At 41.7% G+C, this 23919-nt stretch overlaps 3 protein-coding genes across 12 annotated transcripts in view; 1 reads left to right on the forward strand and 2 right to left on the reverse strand.

The window, feature by feature from the left end:
• The window catches only part of LOC127673362 (zinc finger protein 431-like), a 273064-nt gene that overhangs the window by 112555 nt on the left and 136590 nt on the right, over positions 1-23919 (reverse strand). The window lies entirely within an intron of this gene.
• On the reverse strand, positions 583-23363 carry LOC127673355 (inositol monophosphatase 1-like). Of its 5 annotated transcripts, none has more exons than XM_052169059.1 (8): positions 23288-23363; positions 22480-22579; positions 22091-22156; positions 21516-21649; positions 20973-21077; positions 15550-15609; positions 2582-2680; positions 583-1083 (listed from the first exon to the last, which is right to left on the reverse strand). In XM_052169059.1, the coding sequence occupies exons 3-8, from the start codon at positions 22151-22153 to the stop codon at positions 1074-1076; spliced, it is 471 nt and encodes a 156-aa protein (XP_052025019.1). In that variant the 5' UTR covers positions 22154-22156; positions 22480-22579; positions 23288-23363; the 3' UTR covers positions 583-1073. The 5 variants fall into 5 exon arrangements, 3 of the variants coding, with proteins under 3 accessions (XP_052025019.1, XP_052025020.1, XP_052025022.1); XM_052169060.1 differs by having other exon boundaries at positions 2565-2680; XR_007975138.1 differs by lacking the exon at positions 583-1083 and adding an exon at positions 10975-11239 and having other exon boundaries at positions 2586-2680.
• LOC127673181 (uncharacterized) overlaps positions 23234-23919 on the forward strand; it is a 108619-nt gene continuing 107933 nt past the window's right edge. The window contains exon 1 of the mRNA XM_052168791.1: positions 23234-23497. Within this exon, the coding sequence (XP_052024751.1) occupies positions 23234-23497 (264 nt within the window). The remainder of the gene's footprint in view (positions 23498-23919) is intronic.

The raw sequence follows: 23919 nt of genomic DNA on the forward strand, positions 1-23919 counted from the left end.
CATCCACATCTATATTGGTCAGGCTCTTGCAGAACCTCTTAGGAGACAGCAATACCAACGTCCTGTCAGCAAGTGCTTCTTGGAATCAGCAATAATGTCTGGGATTGGTATTTGCAGATATGATTCTGCATATATATACATACACACACACATACACACACACACACACACACACACACACACACACGCCTGCCTGCGTGCGCGCGCGCATGTGTGTGTGTGTATGTGTCTGTGTGTGTGTGTGTATGTGTGTATTTTGTACATAGTATATCCTCTTTCCCACTCATAAGAGAGTGAAGAGATGGTTTACTATTACATATGCATTTAGTATGCATTATATTATTATTCAAAGTTCAAAGCATATTTGCTCATTTTGAAAGATATCTCCTTATATTTGTTATTTTGTGGAAAAATTTCAATCCATTTTTAAGAAAGATTTAATTTCTCTTAAGAGAAATAAGTATTAGGCTGGGTGGTAAACACTTTCCTATACACAAATCTTGACATATACAATGAAACCATGCATAAAAAAGAAACAGACCCCCAAAATATATATAATCATTATGGAACACATGCATATAGTTCATTGCTAATTATCTATTTGCATACTTTTTAATGTTTATCACTTTCACAATTTCTGATATTAACTATCTTATTTGATTCTTTTTTAATTAGATATTTTCTTTATTTACATTTCAAATGTTATTCCTTTTCCTGTTTTCCCCTCCGAAAACACCCTATCCCATCCCCCGCTACTCCTGCTCACCAACCCATCCACTCCTGCTTCTCTGTCTTGGCATTCCCTTATACTGGTGCATCGAGCCTTCTCAGGACCAAGGACCACTCCTCCCTTTAATGTCCAACAAGGCCATCCTCTGCTACATAAGCAGTTGGAGCCATGGATCCCTCCATGTGTACTCTTTGGTTGGTGGTTTAGTGGTAGGGCAACTTTATGGAAAGACAGTTTCAGATGTGATACCTTCTTGGTAAAAACTTCAGTAGATGATCCTTTAGGACTTGCTCAAACCCCAAAGAGCCTTCTTGCATAGATTATTATTTACTTCATGATCTTCTTATTCAACCCTATTTAAAAAAGGAAGAGAGGAAACCATCTGTCAATGCCTGACACACACCCCACACACCCTCAAGTCAAGAAGCAGATTTTTTCTGCCTTCTTATTCTCTACAGTAGAACCTCCAGTCTCCCTGCTGGGGCTCTCCCTAACTCTACTCACTCTTAAAGACTTTCCCTCCAGGAAGGCTCCAGAAGCTAAAACAAAACAGAAATAACCCCACACAAAGTATGGAGTGGCCTACTTGAGCTTGGAGCCTAATGATCTCAATTCTCCCCTGTCTGCCTGCCTGCATGTATGCAGCTTTCTCCTATGAGAAATGAATAACATATATAATGAAGTAAAATGAGATTTAAAAAAATAGCATGACAGATTCACCAGGGTAACCTATTATGATTTAAAAAAAAAACAATCAAACATTGTGTGTGTGTGTGTGGTGTATAAATTTTGCTCGATATAAGTGCACTCATTTATGGAATAGCAATGTGATGTTTTAGTACAGATAAGGGTTATATATGGTAAACATATTATCCTAGTTTGGGTTTTATTGCTGTGAATAGATACCATAACCAAAGCAGTTCTTAGAAAGGCAAACATTTAATTGAGATTGGCTTACAGTTTCAGAGTTTCAGTTCATTGTCATCATGAGAGGAAGCATGGCAAATTGTAGGCAGACATGGTGTTGGAGAACAATCTGAGAGTTCTACAGCTTGATCTGAAGGCAGACAGAAGATTGTCTTCCACAGGGAGCCAAGAGAGTCTCTTCCAGACTAACCAGACTTGAGAATACATATGAGACCTAAAATCTCTGCCTCTGCAGTGACACTTCCTTCTAACAAGGGTACACTTTCGCCAATAAAGCCACACATCTTAATGGTGCTACTTCTGCGGGCCAATAATATTCAAACCACTACATGTATCTCTCTCTCCCTTATACCCATCTCTTTGTGGAAAAAAAAAGCAAAAACCAAAAAACTATTCTCAGCCAGATTTTTCGGTGCAAACTTGGGAGATTAATGAGGGAGAATTAAAAGTTCTAAACTACAATGGGTGACTCAATGGGTACAAGTATTAAGATAAAGACTAAAAGGAGAGTAAAGTGTGTGGTTCAACAGTAGAGTACTTGCTTAGGATGTATGAGGCACTGGGATCAATCATTAACACTACACATATACATATTCTGCTTACTTCTTGAATATAAGCAATACCTCGTGCTTACCTACTGGCACCTTATGGTGTCATAGAGCACTAGGATTTTTTTCTTCTATTCAGCTACCACTCTATAGTCATTAGTCAGTCTTTCCTATGCTTCTATCCCTGTTACTGGCCCCTGACAACTGTTCAGTCTCAACTTCTAGAAGGTCAGTGATGTCGGTAGACTCCACACAGAAGTAAATTTATGCTGAATTGTCTTTCTTACTTCACTTAAGAGAATAAAGTTTGATTTTGCTATTCTAAATTATTTAGAATACAACTGTTAAAGATCACTAACCATCACAAACCCCTTACAAATAGTTGATGATTCCAGTCTCAGACAGATCTGTCTTCAATTCACCAATTAGGTCTGCTACAACCATATTGTTCCTTCGGTTCAAGTCAAGATGACCCCTGGCATATTTAAAACAGTATACAGTTAGTCCAATGTGAAAGTCTAAAATACAATAACTGCCAGGTATTATAATTATACACCCCTTTAAATACAGCACTTGGGATACAGAGGCACGTGGATCTCTGTGAGTTTCAGGTCCATTTGATCAAGTTTCTCTGGAACACACTTGCAAGGCTGAGATGTAAAGCATTTCCACATCGTTTTAAAAAGTGCCTTTCCAGTCCTGTGTTTAGAGGTGAGGTCACCATCTTTGCTCCTGTGACTGAGCAGACAGATGCAGCCAGGTGCTCAGGAAACACCAGACTGTAAGATCCGCTTGGGACACTGTTTTCCAGGGCACCACCTGCACCCAGGAGCTCGGCAGCCCACCACAGCCCTCTGTGCACCTAGTCTGCCAGGGGACATCTGCCCTGGAGGGAGTACCTTGTTAAGAAGTGAGGCCACCATCTTCATTCCTGCAACTGAGCAGGCTGTTATAGCCAGGAGAGCAGAGAACAAGCAGAAAGTAAGATCATTTGGGACTTGGTCTGCCAGGGACCCACCTGCACCCAAGGGGTAGTTAGATAGGCTAGCAGGCACACAGGAGGGACAAGCATCAGCCAGTGACAGCAGGACCAACTAACAGCAGAGATAACATGATGGTAAAATGTTGTATTTCATAGCTGCCTGCAGCTATTACCAACTGGGTTGCTGTAACAGAAGCTGAGGGATGGATGATGAAGGGGCGAAAAGAAAGGAGGGCCAGGACAATGTTTCACTGGTCAAGGCCAAAACTTTAATGGCAGTCCGACCTTTTAACAGTTTGGGCAAACCTTTCCCCCCAGACTCCAGGATGAGTTCCGGTTGGAAGTAGTCTAGCTTCTCCTGGAGGTTCTTGTCTCAACTGCTCCAGCAGCTGGGTGGGTCACCTGCTTAATTCAGGAATTCCTAGATCTGGAGGAACAATGAGCTTAACCAGCACTGAGCTTCTCCACCCTAGGATAAAAATTCCTGCTTTAACCTACTTCTCTATTATGCCTTAAAGGCAGATTCCTGCCTGAAGCCAGGGATTGTCCTTGACCATTGTCAAAGCATGTGCTAGACTGCCCCAATATGGCTCTGTACCATAAAATGCAAACATAGGAACGTTACTAACAGAAATCAAAGCAATATGGCACCATCCGAACCCAACTCTCCCACAACAGTAAGTCCTGGATAGCCCAACACACCAGAAAAGCAAGATGTGGATTTAAAATCAAAGCTCATGATGCTGTTAGAAGGCTTGAAGAAGAACATAAATCACTCCTTTAAATAAATACAGGAGAACACAAGTAAACAGGGAGAAGCCCATAAAGAACTATAGGAAAACATAATAAAAACACGTGAAGGAATTGAAGAAAACCATCCACGATCTAAAAATGGAGGTAGAAACAATAAATAAATCACAAAGAGAAACAACTCTGGATGTAGAAAACCTAGGAAAAAATTCAGGAGTCATGGATCCAAGCATCAACAACAGAATACAAGAGATAGACGAGAGAATCTCAGATGCAGAAGATACCATAGAAATCATTGACACAACAATCAAAGAAAATGTAAAATGCAAAAAGCTCCTGACAAAAAACCTCCAGGAAATCCAAGACAAAATGAGAAGACCAAACCTAAGGATTATAGGTATAGAAGAGAGTGAAGATTTCCAACTTAAAGGGCCAGTAAATGCCTTCAACAAAATTATAGAAGCAAACTTCCATAACCCAAAGAAAGAGATATCCATGAGCATACAAGAAGCCTACAGAACTCCAAATAGATTTGACCAGAAAAGAAATTCCTCCCAGCACATAATAATTAAAATGCTAAATGTACTAAGCAAAGAAAGAATATTAAAAGCAGTAAAAGAAAAAGGTTAAGTAACTTATAAAGGTAGTCCTATCAGAATTACACCAGACTTCTCTGCAGAGACTATGAAAGCCAGAAGAGCCTGGACAGATGTCATGCAGACCCTAAGGAACACAAATGCCAACCCAGACTGCTATATCCAGCAAATCTCTCAATTACCATAGATGGAGAAAGCAAGATATTCCATTACAAAAATAAATTTACAATTTCTTTCCACAAATGCAGCCCTTCAAAGGATAATGAATGAAAAACACCAACATAAGGTATAGAAAAAACAAGAAATTAATCTTCTTTTAACAAACCCAAAAGAAGATAACCACACAAATATAAAAATTACCAGGAAGTAACAATCACAATACCTTAATATCTCTTAACATCAAGGGACTCAATTCCACAATAAAAAAAATAGACTAATAGACTGTTCATAAACAAGACCCAACATTTTGCTGCATAGAGGAAAATGCAACTCAGAGTTAAAGACAAACACTACCTCAAAGTAAAAGGTTGGAAAACAGTTTTCCAAGCAAATGGTCCCAGAAAACAAGCTGGAGTAGACATTCTAATATCCAATGAAATAGACTTTCAACCTAAAGTCATCAAAAAAGACACAGAAGGACACTCTATACTCATCAAAGGAAAAAAAATCTATCAAGAAGAACTCTCAATCTAAACATCTATGCTCCAAATACAAGGGCACCCTCATTCATAAAAGAAACTTTACTTAAGCTTAAAGCACACATTGCACCACACACAATAATTGTGGGTGACTTCAACACCCCACTCCCCTCAATGGACAGATCAGGGAAACACAAATTAAAGAGACAACACTGTAAAACTAACAGAAGTTTTGAGCCAAAGGGATTCAATAGATATCTATAGAACATTTCATTATAAATCAAAAGAATATACCTTCTTCTCAACACCTCAATGTACCTTCTCCAAAACTGACCATATGTTTGGCCACAAAACAGACCTCAACATTTTAAGAAGATTGAATTATTTCAATGCCTCCTATCAGATCACTATGGAGTAAGAGTGGTCTTCAATAGCAACAAAAACAACAGAAAGCCCACATACACATGGAAGCTGAACAATGCTCTACTCAGTGATTCCTTGGTCAAAGAAGAAATAAGGAAAGAAATCAAAGACTTTTTAGAATTTAATGAAAATGAAGGCACAACATACCCAAATTTTTGGAGCACAATGAAAGCAGTGCTCTGAGTGCCTCCAAAAAAAAAAAACAAACAAACAAACAAACAAAAAAAAGCTGGAGAGAGCATACACTAGCAGTTAAGCAGCACACCTGAAAGCTTCAGAATAGAAAGAAGTTAGAAGGCAAGAAATCATCAGACTCAGGGCTGAAATCAACCAAGTAGAAACAAAAAGAACTATATAAAGAATCAACAAAACCGGGAGATGGTTCTTTGAGAAATTCAACAAGATAGAAAAACCTTTAGCCAGACTAACCAGAGGGCACAGAGTCAGTATCCAAATTAACAAAATCAGAAATGAAAGTGGAGAAATAATAACAGAAACTGAGGAAATTCAAAACTTACCATATCCTACTACAAAAGCCTATATTCAACACAACTGGAAAATCTGGATGAAATGGATAATTTCCTAAACAGATACCAAATACCAAAGTTAAATCAGGATCAATAGACTATCTAAATGGTCCCATAACCCCTAATGAAATAGAAGTGGTCATTGACAGTCTCCACCACCACCACCCCCCAAAAAAACCAGTACCAGATGGTTTTAGTGCAGAATTCTGTCAGACCTTCAAAGAAAACCTAACACCAATATGCTTCAAACTATTCCACAAAATAGAAACAGAAGGAACACTACCCAACTCGTTCTATGAAGCCACAATTTTGCGGATACCAAAACCACACAAAGATCCAACAAAGAAAGAGAACATCAGACCAATGGTTATCGATGCAAAAACACTCAATAAAATTCTTGCCAACCAAATCCAAGAACACATCAAAATGATCATTCACAATGATCAAGTAGGTCACAGGGATGCAGGGATGGTTCAATCCATCAATCCATCAATGTAATTCTTCTACATAAACAAACTCAAAGAAAAAAAGCACATGATCATTTCATTAGATGCTGAAAAAAGCATTTGACAAAATTTAGGAGCCTTTCATGTTAAGAGTCTTGGAAAGAACAGGAATTCAAGGCCCATACCTAAACATAGTAAAAGCAATATACAGCAAACCAGTATCCACTATCAAACTAAATGGAGAGGAACTTGAAGCAATCCCACTAAAATCAGGGACCAATCAAGGCTGCCCTCTCTCTCCATATTTATTCAATATACTACTTGAAATTCTAACTAGAGCAATTAGACAACAAAAGAAGGTCAAAAGGATACAAATTGGAAAGAAAGAAATCAAATAATCACTATTTGCAAATGATGTGATAGTATACTTAGACAACACAAAAACCTCCACTAGAGAACTACAGCTGATAAACAACTTCAGCAAAGTGACTGGTTATAAAATCAACCCAAGCAAATCAGTAGCCTTCCTATATTCAAAGGATAAGCAGGCTGAGAAAGAAATTAGGGAAATCACACCCTTGACAATAGCCACAAACAATATAAAGTATCTTGGTGTGACTCTAATCAAACAAGTGAAAGATCTGCATGATAAGAACTTCAGGTCTCTGAAGAAGGAAATTGAAGAAGGCCTCAGAAAATGGAAAAATCTTCCATGCTCTTGGATTGGCAGGATTAATATAGTTAAAATAGCCATCTTGCCAAAAGCAATATACAGATTCAATGCAATCCCCATCAAAATCCCAACTCAGTTCTTCATAGAGTTAGAAAAAGCAATTCTCAAATTCATCTGGTATAACAAAAAACCCAGGATAATGAAACTATTCTCAACAGTAAAAGAACTTCTTGGGGAATCAGTATCCCAGTCCTCAAGCAGTACTACAGAGCAATAGTGTTAAAAACTGCATGGTATTGGTACAATGACAGGCAAGTGGATCAATGAAATAGAATTGAAGACCCAGAATGAACCCACACACCTATGGTCACTTGACCTTTGACAAAGGAGTTATAACCATTCAGTGGAAAAAAGATAGCCTTTTCAACTAATGGTTCTGGTTCAACTGGAGGTCAGCATGCAGAAGAATGCAAATTGATCCATTCTTATCCCCTTGTACTAAACTCAAGTCCAAGTGGATCAATGACCTCCACATAAAACCAGACACACTGAAACTACTAGAAAAGATATTGGGGAAGAACCTTGAGCACATGGGCATAAGGGAAAATTTCCTGAACAGAATACCAATAGCTTATGCTCTAAAATCAAGAACTGACAAAGGGAACCTCATAAAATTCCAATGTTTCTGTAAGGCAAAGGACATTGTCAAAAGGACAAAATGGCAACCAACAAATTGGGAAAAGATATTTACCAACTCTACATCTGACAGAGGGCTAATATCCAATATATACAAAGAATTCAAGAAGTTAGACTCCAGAGAGCCAAATAACCCTATTAAAAATGGGGTTCAGAAATAAAAAATTTTCACCTGAAGAATTTTCAATGGCTGAACGAAATTGTTCAACCTAAAGAAATGTTCAACATTCTTAGTCATCAGGGAAATGCAAATCAAAACAAATCTTGCCATTTCATTTCACACCAGTCAGAATGACTAAGATCAAAAACTCAGGAGACAGCAGGTGCTGGTGACAATGTGGAGAAAGAGGAACACTCCTCCACTGCTGGCGGGATTGCAAGCTGATAAAACCACTCTGGAAATCAGTCTGGTGGTTCCTCAGAAAACTGGGCATGATACTACTGCAGGACCCAGTTATACCAATCCTGGGCATATACCCAGAGGATTCCTCAGCATGTAATAAGGACTCATGCTCCACTATGATCATAGCAGCCATATTTATAATAGTCAGAAGCTGGAAAGAACCCACTAGTTCCTCAACAGAGGAATGGATACAGAAAATGTGGTATATTTACACTATGGAATACTACTCAGCTATTATGAACAACAAATTCATGACATTCTTAGGCAAATGGGTGGAACTGGAAAATATCATCCTAAGTGAGGTAACCCGATCACAAAAGAATACACATGGCATGCACTCACTGATAAGTGGATATTAGTCCAGAAGCTTAGAAAATCCAAGATACAATTCACATATCAAAGATGCCCAAGAAGGGAGGAGAGGTCCTTGGTCCTGGAAAGGCTTGATGCAGCAATGTAGGGGAAAACCAGGACAGGGAAGCACAAGGGGGTTGATTGTGGAACAGGGGGAAGTGGCAGGGCTTATGGGACTTTTGGGGAGGGGGGAATCAGAAAAGGGAAAATCATTTGAATTATAAATAAAATATATATAATAAAAAAATTTTTAAAAGTACCTTTCCAAAAATAAATGTATTTGTTTGTATATTGTATGTATGGATGCATGCATGCATTTAGTAAGCATGTGTGCACATACATGCCAAGCCTTACAAGCAGGGGTCAAATAACCCTTCAATATTATACTAACTCCCCTGCATCACACAGTGAAATGTATAGTGTCATATTGGAGGCTTATCTTTTCTTCAGGCAGCCTCTACACTTCTTATCTAGACATAGAACAGGAATAAATTATGAGAGAGGCATCATTAGTTAATAACATCATTGTGAGAGTATCCCTATTGGGGACCACAAATGTTTAGCCATGACTTTAATTGTAAATATTTGTTATAAAAGATTTCTTGAAATCTGTTTTTCTTCCAGGAAGAGTTGATTAAGTCAGAGAAAACCAAAAGTGGATCTCACCTCTTTCAGAATTTCACAGATAAAGTAGAAGTTCTGGGGACAAATCTAAATGGTTCCATATGCAACTGTAACAAAATAAAGATCCCCATTGTCTTCATGATAATCGGGTTTGCTTATCATCATCCCTGTACATGGACATCTCAAAGGGATTTTCTCTCTAAACTCATTTCATATCTTGAGAGTGACTTTATTAATTTCTAGTAGTGTGACCAAATGGCTTAAGGAGCAGAATCTGAGGCCCCATCTCACTCTTTCCTTAATATTTTGGATTTGGAAATTGGTCATGATTTAAAAATCTTTACAATAAAGGAAATTCTTCAGATAAAGTCTAATTCATCAAACAGAAAAGCATAGAACTTGTGAGTGAAGGGGAATAGAGGGGTGAGTGGTGCTGGGCTTCCTGGGCTACTACTGCAACCCCCAAAAGTGTACATAAGTTTGACATCCGATGACTAGAGAAATCTTCCCATGATGCTTTGGAGGGAGCAAACAGATAACATGGGAATGGTTCAACTTTGGGAAAAAAAACCAATGACATGCTGTCTATTTTTATTCGATAGTTTTACAAAAAAAATGTATACAGACATACAAAAGTACAGTACCAGTACTTTAAAGACTCTGTAGACACTCCAAAGGCAGAGCTCAGTTTCCATTGCCATTTGAAGGAAAGACTTTAATATAGCAGTGTGACAGTGGCCAGTAAGAGCTGTTGTTAAATTTCTAGGAATTTCCCAAGAACATTTTAACCACAGATTAAATTATATCACACACTTTACTATTCATTCAAAGTACTTAAAAACTTATGGCTGCACAAAAACCTGTGCATGGTGTTTATAGCAGCCTTCTTCATAGAAGACAAAACCTGGAAGCAATCAAAATGACCTTGCAAGAGCAACTAATGGATAGCTAATGGAATTTAATACATCCAAAAATCAAGATATTATACAGTAGCAACGAGAAATTTTGTTATCAAGCCATTAAAATATAACTGAAGAAATCTTAGCCACATCACTAAGTGAAAGACGCCAATAGGAAAAGGCTACAAACTCACAATTACATAGCACTCTGAAAAAAAAAGAAAGGAAAATTATAGAAGTAGTAGAATAAGTGGTTGCCAGGGGCAGAGAAGGGAAAGTGGGGAATGGTCAGAGCACAGGTGTCTTTTAGGATGTGAACATACTCTGATACTCAAATGGTACAAACACATCACAACATCGTTATAAGACCTGTGTAAGTCCTAACATAAGCTATGCAGTGCGCAGTCTGGGTGCATCTTCCAAAGATCCAGTGTAAGCACAGTTTTCCCTCAATGCAGCATGTTGGAAGTGGAGGTTTACTGCAAGTTTTAGGGTCATAAGGTTGAGCCCACATGAATAATGGAATGGGTAAACTATCTGTCACAGGAGTTCAGCAACCTAGTTTCTGGCAATTTAGTGCCCTCTCCCATTTGAATTGCCCCAGCACAAGGCAACTGGGCACCCTCACCAGAAGCTGAGTTGATGCTGACCAGGGTTGTAGAATTTCACTTTCCAGATACATGAATCAAAATAAACCTATGATTAGACATTACCTGGGATCTGGTACTCTTGTTTCAAGAATAGAAAATAGGGAGCACCTGAGACGGAAGTTCCTGCTGAAATTTGCACCAGGGAGCCAGGAGACTCCACAGCTTTCTTCTGCATAGCCCACCAGGAGGGAGTCATCTCCCAGCAGGCTTTCACTTCTGAGTGCAGACGTGAGATCTCCACTTTCTCTCTGGAGGGGGCCAAGCTAGGAGCACACAGGCCCTAAGATCAGTGGAGCAGCTGGGATGGAAGTCTTCTTGCCCACCACCATTTGCATCAGGAAACCTGGAAACTCCACAGTCTTCTGTGGGTAGCCTGCCAGGAGAGAGAGATCCCCAATCAATGCTTTCACTTTTGAGCTCAGAGGAGTAAGGACACAGGCTTACAGGCCCACAGGAAGAACAAACTCCAGCCAGAGACAACAATACCAACTAGCACCAGATAGAAAAAGGCAAGCACAAGAACCATACCAACAGAAACCAAGACCTCATGGCAACATCAGAACCCAGTTCTCCCACCACAGCAAGTCCCAGATATCCCAGCACACTGGAAAAGCAAGAGTTGGATTTAAAATCGTATCTCATGATGCTGATAGAGGGCTTCAAGAAAGACTTAAATAACTCCCTTAAAGAAACACAGGAGAACATTGGAAAACAGGTAAAAGCCCTTAAAGAGGAAACACAAAAATCCCTTAAAGAAATACAGGAGATCATGGGTCAACAGGCAGAAGCCCTTAAATAAGAAACACAAAAATCCTTTAAAAACTACAGGAAAACACAAACAATCAAGTGAACGAACTGAACAAAACCACCCAGGATCTAAAAGCGGAAGTAGAATCAAAGAAATCACAAAGTGAGACATCTCTGGAGATAGAAAACCTTGAAAAGAATTCAGGAGTCATAGAAGGAAGCATCAACAACAGAATACAAGAGATAGACGAAAGAACCTCAGGTGTTCAAGATACCATAGAAAACATTGACTCAACAGTCAAAGAAAATGCAAAATGCATAAAGCTTGTAACCCAAAACATCCAGGAACTCCAGGACACAATGAGAAGACCAAACCTAAGGATTATAGGCATAGATGAGAGCAAGGATTTACATCTTAAAGGCCAAGTAAATATCTTCAACAAAATTGTAGAAGAAAACGTCCCTAACCTAGAGAAAGAGATGCCCATGAACATACAAGAAGCCTTCAGAAATCCAAACAGACTGGACCAGAACAGAAAATCCTCCCAGCACATAATAATCAAAACACCAAATTCACTAAATAAAGAACGAATATTAAAAGCAGTAAGGGGAAAAGCGCAAGTAACATATAAAGGAAGGTCTATCAGAATCATATCAGACTTCTCATCAAAGACGATGAAAGCTAGAAGATCCTGGGCAGACCTCATACAGACCCTAAGAGAACACAAATGCCAGCCCAAGGTACTGTACCCAGCAACACTCTCCATCTTCATAGATGGAGAAGCCAAGATATTCCATGATAAAACCAAATTTACACAATATCTGTCTACAAATCCAGCCCTACAAAGGACAATTGATATAAAATACCAATACAAGAAGGGAAACTACACCCTAGAAAAAGCAAGAAAGTAATCTTCCAACAAACCCAAAAGAAGATACCCACACAAACATATAAATAACATCAAAAATAACAGGAAGCAACAACACTATTCCCTAATATCTCTTAACAACAATAGACTCAACTCCCCAATAAAAAGACATAGACAAAATATGTCTCATGGAAATCTTCAATTTTATCAGAAAATGTTTGTAGTTCCCTTTTAATTAATTTAGTAATTCCTTTTATGTCTACCATTTTATCTGCATTATTTTTCATGATAATCTTCAGTTTTAATACATCTTTCTATATACTTCCTCTATTTTATTAGAAATGTTTTCAATGTAAATCTTTGATTTTATCACAAATGTTTCTAATTCCTCCTTCAATTAATTTTAAAAGAGTTTTAATATCAACCATTTTTATGTAAAATTTTCCATGAAATAGTAAAAAAAAAAAAAAAAATAGAAAACAGACAGTGACATGCATCCATTTTAACAGATATACCACATAATGTAGGGTGGTCAGTACACTGTGTAATGCATAACAAAGTGAAACGTGGGAACTCTGTATTTGCAGCCAAAGGCAACTCAAAACTTTTCTTAAAAGTGAGGCTTGTTGGAGCTGGAGAGGTGGCTTAGCAGTTAAGAGCCCTGTTCCTCTGAAGGTCCTGAGTTCAAATCCCAGCAACCACATGGTGGCTCACAACCATCTGTATGAGATCTGACACCCTCTTCTGGTGTGTCTGAAGGCAGTTACAGTGTACTTACATATAGTAATAAATAAATCTTTGGGCTGGAGCAAGCAGATGTCCTAAGTTCAATTCCCAGTTACCACATGATGTCTCACAACCATCGTACAACAGCTACAGTGTACTCATATACATAAAATAAATAAATAAATAAATCCTAAAAAAGTGAGGCTTGTTGAAAACTAAATGTATAACTCTAAGTTAAATAATCATAATAAAAGCAGAGGTTATTCATAGTCAAAATTTACCATCTCTTATTTCTACTGGTACTCTGTGCATTCATAAATAGGAATACAAGGAGTTGTGTTATGAACCTCAGTTTGGTAGCTAAAGTCACGTTATCTATGGAGGGAATGTTCTGCAAGCACCATGGCCCAGGATTTTGTTCCCACCAGAAAATGATTATCAGACATCTACAGTCCCTTCTATGTTAGGTAAATTTTTCTGCTCTGAGTGATATATCTGAGATAAACAGCTCACCAGATAAAGCCTTATTTTGGCTCATAAAGGTTTCAAGACAAAGTTGCAAGTCTCTATCATTTACAAAATATGGTACAGCACATCAAGAGAGCAGCATGTGGTAGAGGGGTATGTTTACTTCGTGGTGACCCCAAAATAAAATAGAGTGTAGAGGGAAGCTTCCTACATCCTCTCCAAGGGTGCAGTCTCTAGTATCTGACTTACTTCAGCTAGGCCACACCTCTCAAAGAATTCACTACCTTCTGTTAGTGCCACAACACTGGCACTAAGCCTTTAGCATATAGTCTTTAGGAGATACTCCAGATCTCATGAAGACCACCAACAGGGAATATAGCTACTAAATTTAGAGTTTTGGATGTGACCAAGACTCGGAGTAAAGTATGGCTTCTGGGAAAAGAATACAGAAGCATGAATCTTCACACGTAGTCAAATTAACTCATCTCAAGACCTCATTACAATGGTTCCAAGCATTCTCTCTTCTGGAATCCAGGAACTTTCAAACAATTTAAAGAATTAGTTGTTCAATTTTTGAAGAGGAAAAGTTTGCTTCTAAAATAGCTCTCCTGCCATCAAATCTGTACACACTGTGTGTTTGGCAATAGATTTTAATTCTCAAACAGTTTTAATTAAAGCTATCACCACAGTTTTCTCCTGGTGGACATAAAGTTTAGTGTATTACAACATTGCAAAAGGATGATTCTCATCTCTCTAAAACTGTAAGAGTTTTAGAACAAGTGTTCTCCTTAGAATGTACCTTCTCAAAGATGTAAAGGAACATAATCAATCAATAGTCCCACCAAGAGAGAAGCTGGTTGTTGAGCCTCGTGCCACTCAGACACTACTGTCTCCTGCTACATCGTCTCCTCAAGGAAGTATGAGTGTATCAGAAAAGTGTCCACTTCTCACCAACTTTTGCTTCCAGCAATAAACTTCATAGGTTCCAGGGAGTCCGTGCCTCTTTCCTGTCAGGATTCTGGTCTTACCGAGTGATCTAGAGCTGGAGAGAGATGTTGACGTGGAGGCAATCTCACTTCTGCTTGGGGGCAGCTCATGTGCCTCCTTTCAGCGCCATGTCTGTCAGCACTGCCTGTCTGGAGGGTGGCATTGCACAGAACAAGGAGGGCTCAGAAGATCAAATGCTCAGGCTGGATTCCAGAGATTCTGACTTAGTTGGTTTTAGGAGAGTAGGCAGCATTGCTAAGTTTTGAAAGTTTCACAGGTGATATACTACTGTACTGTTAAAATGAAGAATGTGCTCTTTCAATCCACAGAAACCCCACTTGATACAGTTAGTGTAAATGTGCTGTTTGCCCATTTGAGATATGATCAAGTCAAATCAAATATCCTATATTGACCAGCCTCTCAGTGTTTACATGTCAAAACATTGTGTTTGTTCAGTAATTTCTGATGTCAAAAGGTTCATAATGCCATTCCAGGTTTATTTGATGAGGGTCCATTTGATGTACATAAATAAGAAGGAAAAGGTAAGAGTAGCTCCTAGGCTGTTCCTGACTGTGTTTCGTGCTCTTTGGTCTCTCAGTACTACCTTGTGTCTGGCCTTAGCCTTGTGGCAAACCTCTGCACTCTATCCAGACTGCTCATTCCGTTAGCCTACATTGTCCTGAACTCTTTTTGTTCCTCACCAGGAAGATTTCTGTTTCCTTAAAAAAAAATAAGACACTGGCAATAATGATTCACTTTCATTAACATTTTGGATCCTATGAACAACAGCAACAACAATAAAATTCAAGAAGAAAATTTTGGATGATGTTCTGCAAAAACAATGGTATTTTCAGGAAGAGGAAGACAGCAGAGGACACTTACTTACTGAGGATAGTAATCTTCAGGGAGAGCAGATATTCTCTGAGGGCATGCTGTCCAAAAGGCACTGGAATTTTAGTGGCAACCAAAGAATGACAATTTTAGAAAGTGTAACAATGTTCTAGTGAGTGTTCCTGTTGCTGTGATAAATAACTCTGACAAAAACAGCTTGGGGAGGAAAGGGTACATTTTATTTTACAGACTGTACTTCCTCACTGAAGGAAGCAGATTAAGATAGTCAAGGCAGTGGCTCAGAACAGACACTGTGGAGGAATGTTGCTTACTGGCTTGCTCTTGGCTTCACATTCTTATATATCTTTCTTATATAGCCCGAGCCCCTACCTAAGGATAGCACTTCCATCAGTGAAGGGTACAAACTCATGAAGACTGAAAGATATGTATACCATTGAATGAAGAAAATCAGGAGGAAATTTTTTAAAATCTATAATCAAATGAAAAATGAAAACACAAGATACAAAGTCCTGCAGCTTATAATGAAAGGAATTACAAGAAGAAAGTTTATAGCTACAAATGTCTATGTTTAAAAAATCAGAGAGAACTTAAATAAATAATGATGCACCTAAAAGTCTTAGATAAACAAGAGTAAGCCAAACCAAAAAAAATCAATGGATGAAAATAAGTAATGAAGATCAGGGCAGAAGGTAATTAAATTGAATGAAAAGAAGATAAGAATCAATGAAAGGGTTTGTTCTTTAAGACAATAAATGAGGTTAACAAACCTATAACCAAAAGAAGGTCAGAACTGACCAGAATTAACAAAAATTGGAGATGAATTCCTAACTATAAAACTCTGAGGTTCATTAGTGCATACTTTGAAAAAATCTATATTCTAATAAATTTTTAAAAACTTAAAAGAAATTAGTAGATTTCTGCACATGTATGATCTATGAAATGAACAGATCTATTACAAGTAGTGATATTGGAGCAGTAATGAACTGTATCTCACATGTAAAATGCCCAGGGTCAGAGTGTGTTCTCTGATATATTTTCTATGACTGTTAAAGAAAAATTGTTCAGCTATCTTCAAACTAATTCTCCAGTGGAAATTGAAGAAAAGCTGAGGCACCTAATCTTGATTGACATCTTAGGATTTAGAATCTCCATGAAGCAAACCTTTGGACATATCTGTGAGGGAGTTTCTAGATTTGGTCACTTGAGCTGAAAGGACCCATCCTAAGTGCGGGTGGCAATTTCCATGGCCAAAGTCCTAGCATAACGGAATAACTGATTATCATTGTTCATTACTCTCTGATGTAGCTATCAAGACAATGTGAACAACAGTCTCAATTTCTGCTCCAGGAAGGACTTTAAGTTCTTTTATCAGATACTTTGTCATAGCAGTGAGACAAGTTAGTAATATACCTACCAAACTCATTTTACAAAAGCAGAATTTACTCCAATACAAATTCAGGATACAAACACAACAAAGAAACAAAATCACAGGACAATCTCCCTAATGACCATAATGCAAAAATGCAAAATAAATAATTATATCAATAGATAATGCAATGGCCTTTAACAAAATTCAGCATCCCTTAAAAATGAAAACCTTGGAACTGCACCCGGTAGCTAAGGCTGTTCTACAGGCCTCTGTACACAAGTCCCTCCAGGAGAGAGCTGGTCTCCTAGGAGTGCTCTCATTCCATTTCATCTAGATTTTCCAGTTTTGTTTAGCATAGGCTTTTATTGTAGGATCTGATGCTTTTTTGAATTTCTTCCGTTTCTGTTGTTATGACTCCCTTTTTATTTCTGATTTTGCTAATTTGGATACTGCTTCTTGGCCCTTTAGTTAGTTGGGCTAGGAGTTTATCTTCTTGATTCTCTCAAAGAGCCAGCTTCTGGTTTTATTGATTCTTTGTATTGTTTTACAGTCGGAGCCATTGTATCCGCTTTAGACTCCTCCAGTAACAGTATTTAAACTTCTGGAAATAAGGCAGAGATTCATTCCCCTAAAAACATATTTGTCAAAAGTATAGGAAAACTAATGAATTGTATATTTTGTCCTTGTATCTAAAAAACAAAGACTGCACACCATCTTCCACAAAGCCAACTTTATAAAAGGAAAGGAGTGACACTATTCACTATTCACTTCTGAGCCAAGGTCACGCTCAATCCTCAGTCTACTTCTTTTCTCTCCGTTCAGGACTCCTCCACATACCCTCGGCTCCTCGTATCAACAACAGAACCCTTAACAATACAAGGGCGAGGTCAAGCTAGCACTATCTTCACTCCCTGCGCCCCCGCTGCCGCCCAAATAAAACATCTTTGATTGAGAGTGGGTTTTACAACTTGTATTTTTGTTTCTTATCAAATGTACGGAAGAGCTAGCAAGAACAGTCCAACGAATTAACTCCACAGGACAAGTCTTAGCTTATGAAGAAAGGTGTGGAGAGCAGGCCAGTAATGCTCCAAATCCCAGAATTCAGCAGGCTCAGGCTACACAGTAAGACCCTGCCTGAAAGGAAGCAAACTGAAACCAAAACCCAAGAAGGGCCAGCTCCTGCCTCTTAGGTGGGATACAGGACGCGGGGTACTTGAGTGGGGGTCACTCAGAGCCCTTCAAATGGGCATCTCTACAGGGGAACTTCTGATGGCCTCTGGGGAGCATCCAGAGCGCTGAGGCAGGGGGTCACCATCAGTAAGAGCTTGTTCTAGAAACAAACCCCAAAGGATTACTCAAAGCACGACTCTGCTAGCAAGCCATGAAGGCAGGGACCCGGATTCTGAACTGGATCTTCATCGGATCCCACCAGTGTCCAAGTGTCCCTGAGAGCGAGGGGAGCTTGCACTGCAGAAAAGACCTGGGTTTGCTCTCACGCTCAGCCGGTTCCGGCTTTCTTCCTACTTTCCCACTGAAGAAAGGGCAGGGCTGCCTTACGTTAAACCACAATGAGTAGTAAAAAGTACCATCAAGCAGTGCTGAGGGTAAGAGGTGGTTTAAGTGAGGCAGCAAGCCGAGAGCTGTCAGATCAGAAGCCTGACACCACGGCCACGGCCACGGCCACGGCCACAGACCCTGGGGTGCACGCGCTCACTGGCATCTGCTTCAGTAACACACTCTCCAGTCAGTTGATACTTGCTGACCCAAAGGTCAGTATACAAATATGGAGAAGGCAAGTGCCGGCTGCTGAGGGCGCCAGCGCTGGAAGGCAAACCCACCTTCCTGCTCTGAGACCTGAAGCTTCTGGCCGTTACAGTAAGCGCCCTTCCCCTTCCTGCCGGTGTACATCTTATCCTCCACACAGCTGTACACAACTCCAAACTCCATCTGACAGGAAAGCAAGTCTCTTTTAGCACACCGCCTGGGTAATTTCCCCTGACCTGGTAGAGTTTTATGCGCATGGATGGGCGGCACCACAGAGGACAGTTCCACTGTTGCTAGGGTTTGTACACGCTAGGCAAGCATGCTCCCACTTAGCCTGGGGCTTTCACCTCAGACATGCCCTAAGTTCCTGCTGGAGCCATTCAAGCTCCTCGGCTGCAGCGGCCCAGAGCCCATCAGCAGGGACGAGCACAGAGGACCGCGGCGACTGCAGATGTTACTCTCCTGGTTCCGTATGTAAGTATCCACTCACTTGTGTCTGTGTTCCTAAATACACGCCGCAGTTGCAGCCAGCCCTCGGCCGCCGACACAGGAAGTCCCACTTCCTCTGAGGCACTGTGGAGCCACACTGACTGGACACGGCTGCCGTGTCAGGAGCAGGCTGGTGCTGTCCCCTCCCTATGTTCCCTTGCTCTTCCTAACTCTGGCCCCTCGGGAAGCAGGCCTCATCTACTGGGAAGGGCGCAAACGCGGCCGCGGCCTTGAGGCGCACGGTCACAGGTGGCACGAACCAAATATGAGAGACTTAACTTTCTCTCCGCACTGTGGGAAAGGAAAAGAAAGCGAAGTGCCTTACAAAGCACACGCGAAGACGCACCTCTTTATTCACCAAGAAGCCAATCGAAACAGCCACGAAGGGAAACCCTGAAAAGGGAAAATCCACAAACTAACCAAGACAGAATGTCAACAAGTATGTATATAATTGTTTTCGAATCAATTCTTATAACCCCTGAACTAAGATGGAATACGGATGGAAGATGCACACACACAACACACACACACACACACACACACACACACACACACACACCACTGATCCTTACCGTGTCAGGTACTATACTAAGTTCTTATGAAAGTGAACAACTCCATGAATCCCACACCAAGAAATAATTCTATGAAACAGGTACCATTAATAAGGCCATTTTATACAGTCCTTTTTCCTTGAGACATTACTAGTAGTTTAAGCTAACCTGGACAGCTCAATATGTAGCCCAGGCTGGTCTCAAATCCATGGCCCTCCTGCTTCTCCCTCCCCAGTGCTAAGATACCTGGTGCCACAGTTCTAGTGAACTTGACACAACCTCTACATATCTGAGAAGAGGAAATCTCAGTTGAGGAATTGGCTTGTGGGAATGTCTGCAGGGCATTGTCTTAATTAGCAACTGAGGTAAGAAAGGCCAGCGCCCTCTGGGTGGTGCCGTCCAGGGCGGGCAGGCCTGGGCTGAGACCCGGAGCAGAGCGGAGCCAGCGGAAGGTGAGCCAGTGAGCCGGGCTCCACGGCTTGCGCATCAGCTCGGCCTGAGCTCCCGCCTCGGCCTCCCTCAGTGGCGAGCTGTGAAGACTGAGGTGGAATCAGCCCTCTCCGCCCAAGCTGCTTGTGCTTATCGTTTTATCACAGCCACCGAAAGAAACTAGAACATCTGGACCTCACACATTCTCTTAACCTTTATTTTCCTTCATGTGTATGCACTGTGCTCATGCAGTGTCTGTGGAGGTCAGAAGAGGGCGTTGCACCCGCTGGGCCTGGAGTTACAAACAGCTGTGAGAGGTCACATGTGTGCTGGGAATCGAACCTGGGTCCCGTGGAAGAGCAGCAGCTACTATTAACCCCTGAGCCAGCTCTCCAGCCCTGGCTGGCCATAAGTATTTTCAAAACCGAGGCTTTGAAAGAGTAGCTTGTCCAGCATCACAAAGCCAATAAACAAGTTGTGGGATTCAAATCTCAGACCCTAATGCCCCACCCTTTTAGCACCCCTGTTTCTCTCTGAGAGTGAACTCACTGCACACAGAGAGGACCCCATCAGTGGACTTAGCAACTTCTTTACTGGTCTAAAGGGTCCATGCTACTCCGTCATTTCCAGAGTCTTCACAGGCCGAACAGCAGTGACCAGGCACGGCACAACACAGGCCCACACTGTACCATTTGCTCCCTGGCTCACACCTTAGAAAAGCTCTGCACAACCCCACCCATCTCAGCCACAGCGTTTCAAATAAAGAAGCATCAATGACTTCTACGATTTCCTCAAGTCTGTGTCGCCTTGTAGAGTGAACACACAACGGCAAGTACACTAAAATTAAATGCATACCGATGCACAAAGTTAGTCGCTCCATCAATAGGGTCAATGATCCACGTGGGCTGCTCTGTCAAGACTGTCTTTTCTCCAGCTGCCACAGATTCTTCACCAATGAAACTGAGAGAAGGAAGGAAGGAAGGAGAGAGAGAGAGAGAGAGAGAGAGAGAGAGAGAGAGAGAGAGAGAGAGAGAGAGAAATAATATAATAAACATGGTGAAACAGTACAGAGTCCTAAATTCTAAATGGTATAAATACAGGGAAAGTATACACATCTGAAAAGGACATCCTTAACATGAGAAATTAAGAAAACACAGCAATCTTAAAAGTAAGTACGGGGCGGGTGTGGCAGTGCGCACCATGATCTCAGCACTCAGGAGGCACAGGGGACAACAGACAGGCCAGCCTAGGCGAGAGTGACACAGCCTCTCAAGTCAAGCAAACTGAACTGAGGGAGCTGGAGTTGCCAGCAACTACAGGTGTAACGGGTCCCTCCGTCCTCCTGGGGCTCAGACTTAACTCTCTCACGATAAAGCGAAAAAGCGGTAGAAGAAATACCCGTGATATGAGTACTTTTCCTTTATAGACGACATGAGCATTTTCTCAACTTTTTGGTCAGTAACTGTCACCAAGTCGGCGGGAGAACTTTTAATCATGACGTTCATCTCAGTTTTCAGAGCTTCACGAATCATCTAAAAAAGAGCAAGTAAAAAAAGATGGAAATAATTTAAAACCAAACAAGAAAGTAAAGCACAAAAATAACTTCTAGCATTCAACCACTCTTAACATGTTCTTAAATGTTTTCTTTCAAACATGTCTATGAAACAAGACACTTTAGAGAAATATTATGTAATTTCATATCTTATTTTAGATTCATGACTGCTGCTGCAAAGGGTAACATCACAAAGTGAAAAATTCAGCTGGAAATGCCATGCCCATGATGCCTAACGTTAACCCAGGCCTAGGCTCCACCCCCAACCCACACCTCCCACAAAATCAATCAACTTTCACTGTATTTACAGTTTAGTGAAACTGCATGTGTAGACACCACTCAAAAAACATGCTTTGTTGAACAAGACCACACTGTAACATGGATACCCCACACACTCTGGCGTACATACTGTAATGCATACCTCTCCAGCTTGTCTTGCGAGGACTACTGCATAATCCGTGCACTCCTGCCAAGGGTCTCCCATTATCTAAACATAGTCAACACAGGTCAGCACAAAACAGTTACAAACTGTGCAGGCACTCACTTACACAAGCATCTCAATTAGCAACACTTTGATTTACCCTTTCCCTGGTTTATAGTTCAATTTTCCTCCACAAATAGTCCCAGTAAACATCATTTTGAAATATTACATAGTTCAGCTCATAGTAAAAACATTTTGTTATTGGTGCTGTTTTGAGTCAATGTCTCACAGTCCAGGCTAGTCTTAGAGCGAAGGATGACCCTGAACTCCGGATCCTCTGCCTGTGTTTTCCAAGTACTGTGATCACAGGCATGAGATATTATACCCACCTTAACAGAGGTATTATCAAAGCAAACGAGGTTCTATCAAGTAGTCTCCCAAGGGTCCACATTTTGGGTTGTAGCTGTACCATATCATATTGTGGGGGTGCTGGGGAACAGAGGAGGTCAACACAGACGTTAAGGGATATTATGTGTAGGAGTGGGTGGGGAATACGACAAAGAACACAGGGAAGGCTGAAATAGAAGCACTTTTAAAGACAAAGGAACAAAGGCTGTCTGTGTTACCTCAACTCTAGGGAGTTGAGTGCTTCACAGATGGAATTTTAAAAAGGCACTTTTTTAGCCTTGTTGCTGGTAGTTTACAAAATGTGCCCCAAGTCTTGGTCCTTTTCCTAGCTGGTATATATAAATTCCTCAATAAACCCTTTTATTTCAGAGGCCTTTGCTTCAAGACTTGTTTACACGGGGGTTATATTCTACATTCCTCACTTTGGGAACAAAGTCATACAGACTTAAAACTTTCTATCCTGTACAGCCGAGCTACCCGCGTCACTTGTCCCCGCTCCTGATGCAGGGAATCCCCAACCCTGTGAATCCGTGAGCCTGGAACTTGCCGTGTAGAGCTCCTAGGGCTTGGGCAGAGCGGGGCTCATTCTGCAACTCACAACCTCCGAGACCAAGGACTTACGCGCGAAGCCGCTCGGCTGTTTCTGGAGACTGCGGCGAGCACGGCCGGGAGGAGGGCCCGGCCGCCGCCCCGGCCCAGCATGGGGAGAGCTCGTCTGCGGCCCGCCGGGAGCCCATGCCTCGGCCACCGAATAACGCTGCGCAGGACGCAGGGACAGAACCGACTCACCTCGCACGAGCGCACCGCGATCGATGCTCAACCGCCGGCGTCCGAGGAGTCCGGCGCGCGGCGCGCATGCGCGGAGTCCGGCGCGCGGCGCGCATGCGCGGAGTCCGGCGCGCGGCGCGCATGCGCGGAGTCCGGCGCGCGGCGCGCATGCGCGGAGTCCGGCGCGCAACGCGCATGCGCGGAGTCCGGCGCGCAACGCGCATGCGCGGAGTACGGCGCGCAACGCGCATGCGCGGAGTACGGCGCGCAACGCGCATGCGCGGAGTACGGCGCGCAACGCGCATGCGCGGAGTACGGCGCGCAACGCGCATGCGCGGAGTACGGCGCGCAACGCGCATGCGCGGAGTACGGCGCGCAACGCGCATGCGCGGAGTACGGCGCGCAACGCGCATGCGCGGAGTACGGCGCGCAACGCGCATGCGCGGAGTACGGCGCGCAACGCGCATGCGCGGAGTACGGCGCGCAACGCGCATGCGCGGAGTACGGCGCGCAACGCGCATGCGCGGAGTACGGCGCGCAACGCGCATGCGCGGAGTACGGCGCGCAACGCGCATGGTTGGACACCATTGAGGAGTAAATGTTATCAAGATACAAAAAAGATTACTTCTAAAAATAAGAAACTCAAACCTGAT

The sequence above is a fragment of the Apodemus sylvaticus genome, chromosome 22, assembly GCF_947179515.1.
Source record: "Apodemus sylvaticus chromosome 22, mApoSyl1.1, whole genome shotgun sequence".
In the NCBI taxonomy this organism is placed as follows: domain Eukaryota; kingdom Metazoa; phylum Chordata; class Mammalia; order Rodentia; family Muridae; genus Apodemus; species Apodemus sylvaticus.

Bases quoted from the DNA above. Each gene is read 5' to 3' on its own strand.
- LOC127673355 (XM_052169059.1), bottom strand. From the start codon at position 22,153: ATGGGAGACCCTTGGCAGGAGTGCACGGATTATGCAGTAGTCCTCGCA. The intron at 15,610-20,972 runs GTATGCATTTAA...CTAAAATTCCAG, and splicing joins GCGACTAACTTTGTGCATCG to TGCCTTTTGGACAGCATGCC. The intron at 2,681-15,549 runs GTAAGTAAGTGT...TAAATATGCCAG, and splicing joins CCTGAAGATTACTATCCTCA to GGGTCATCTTGACTTGAACC.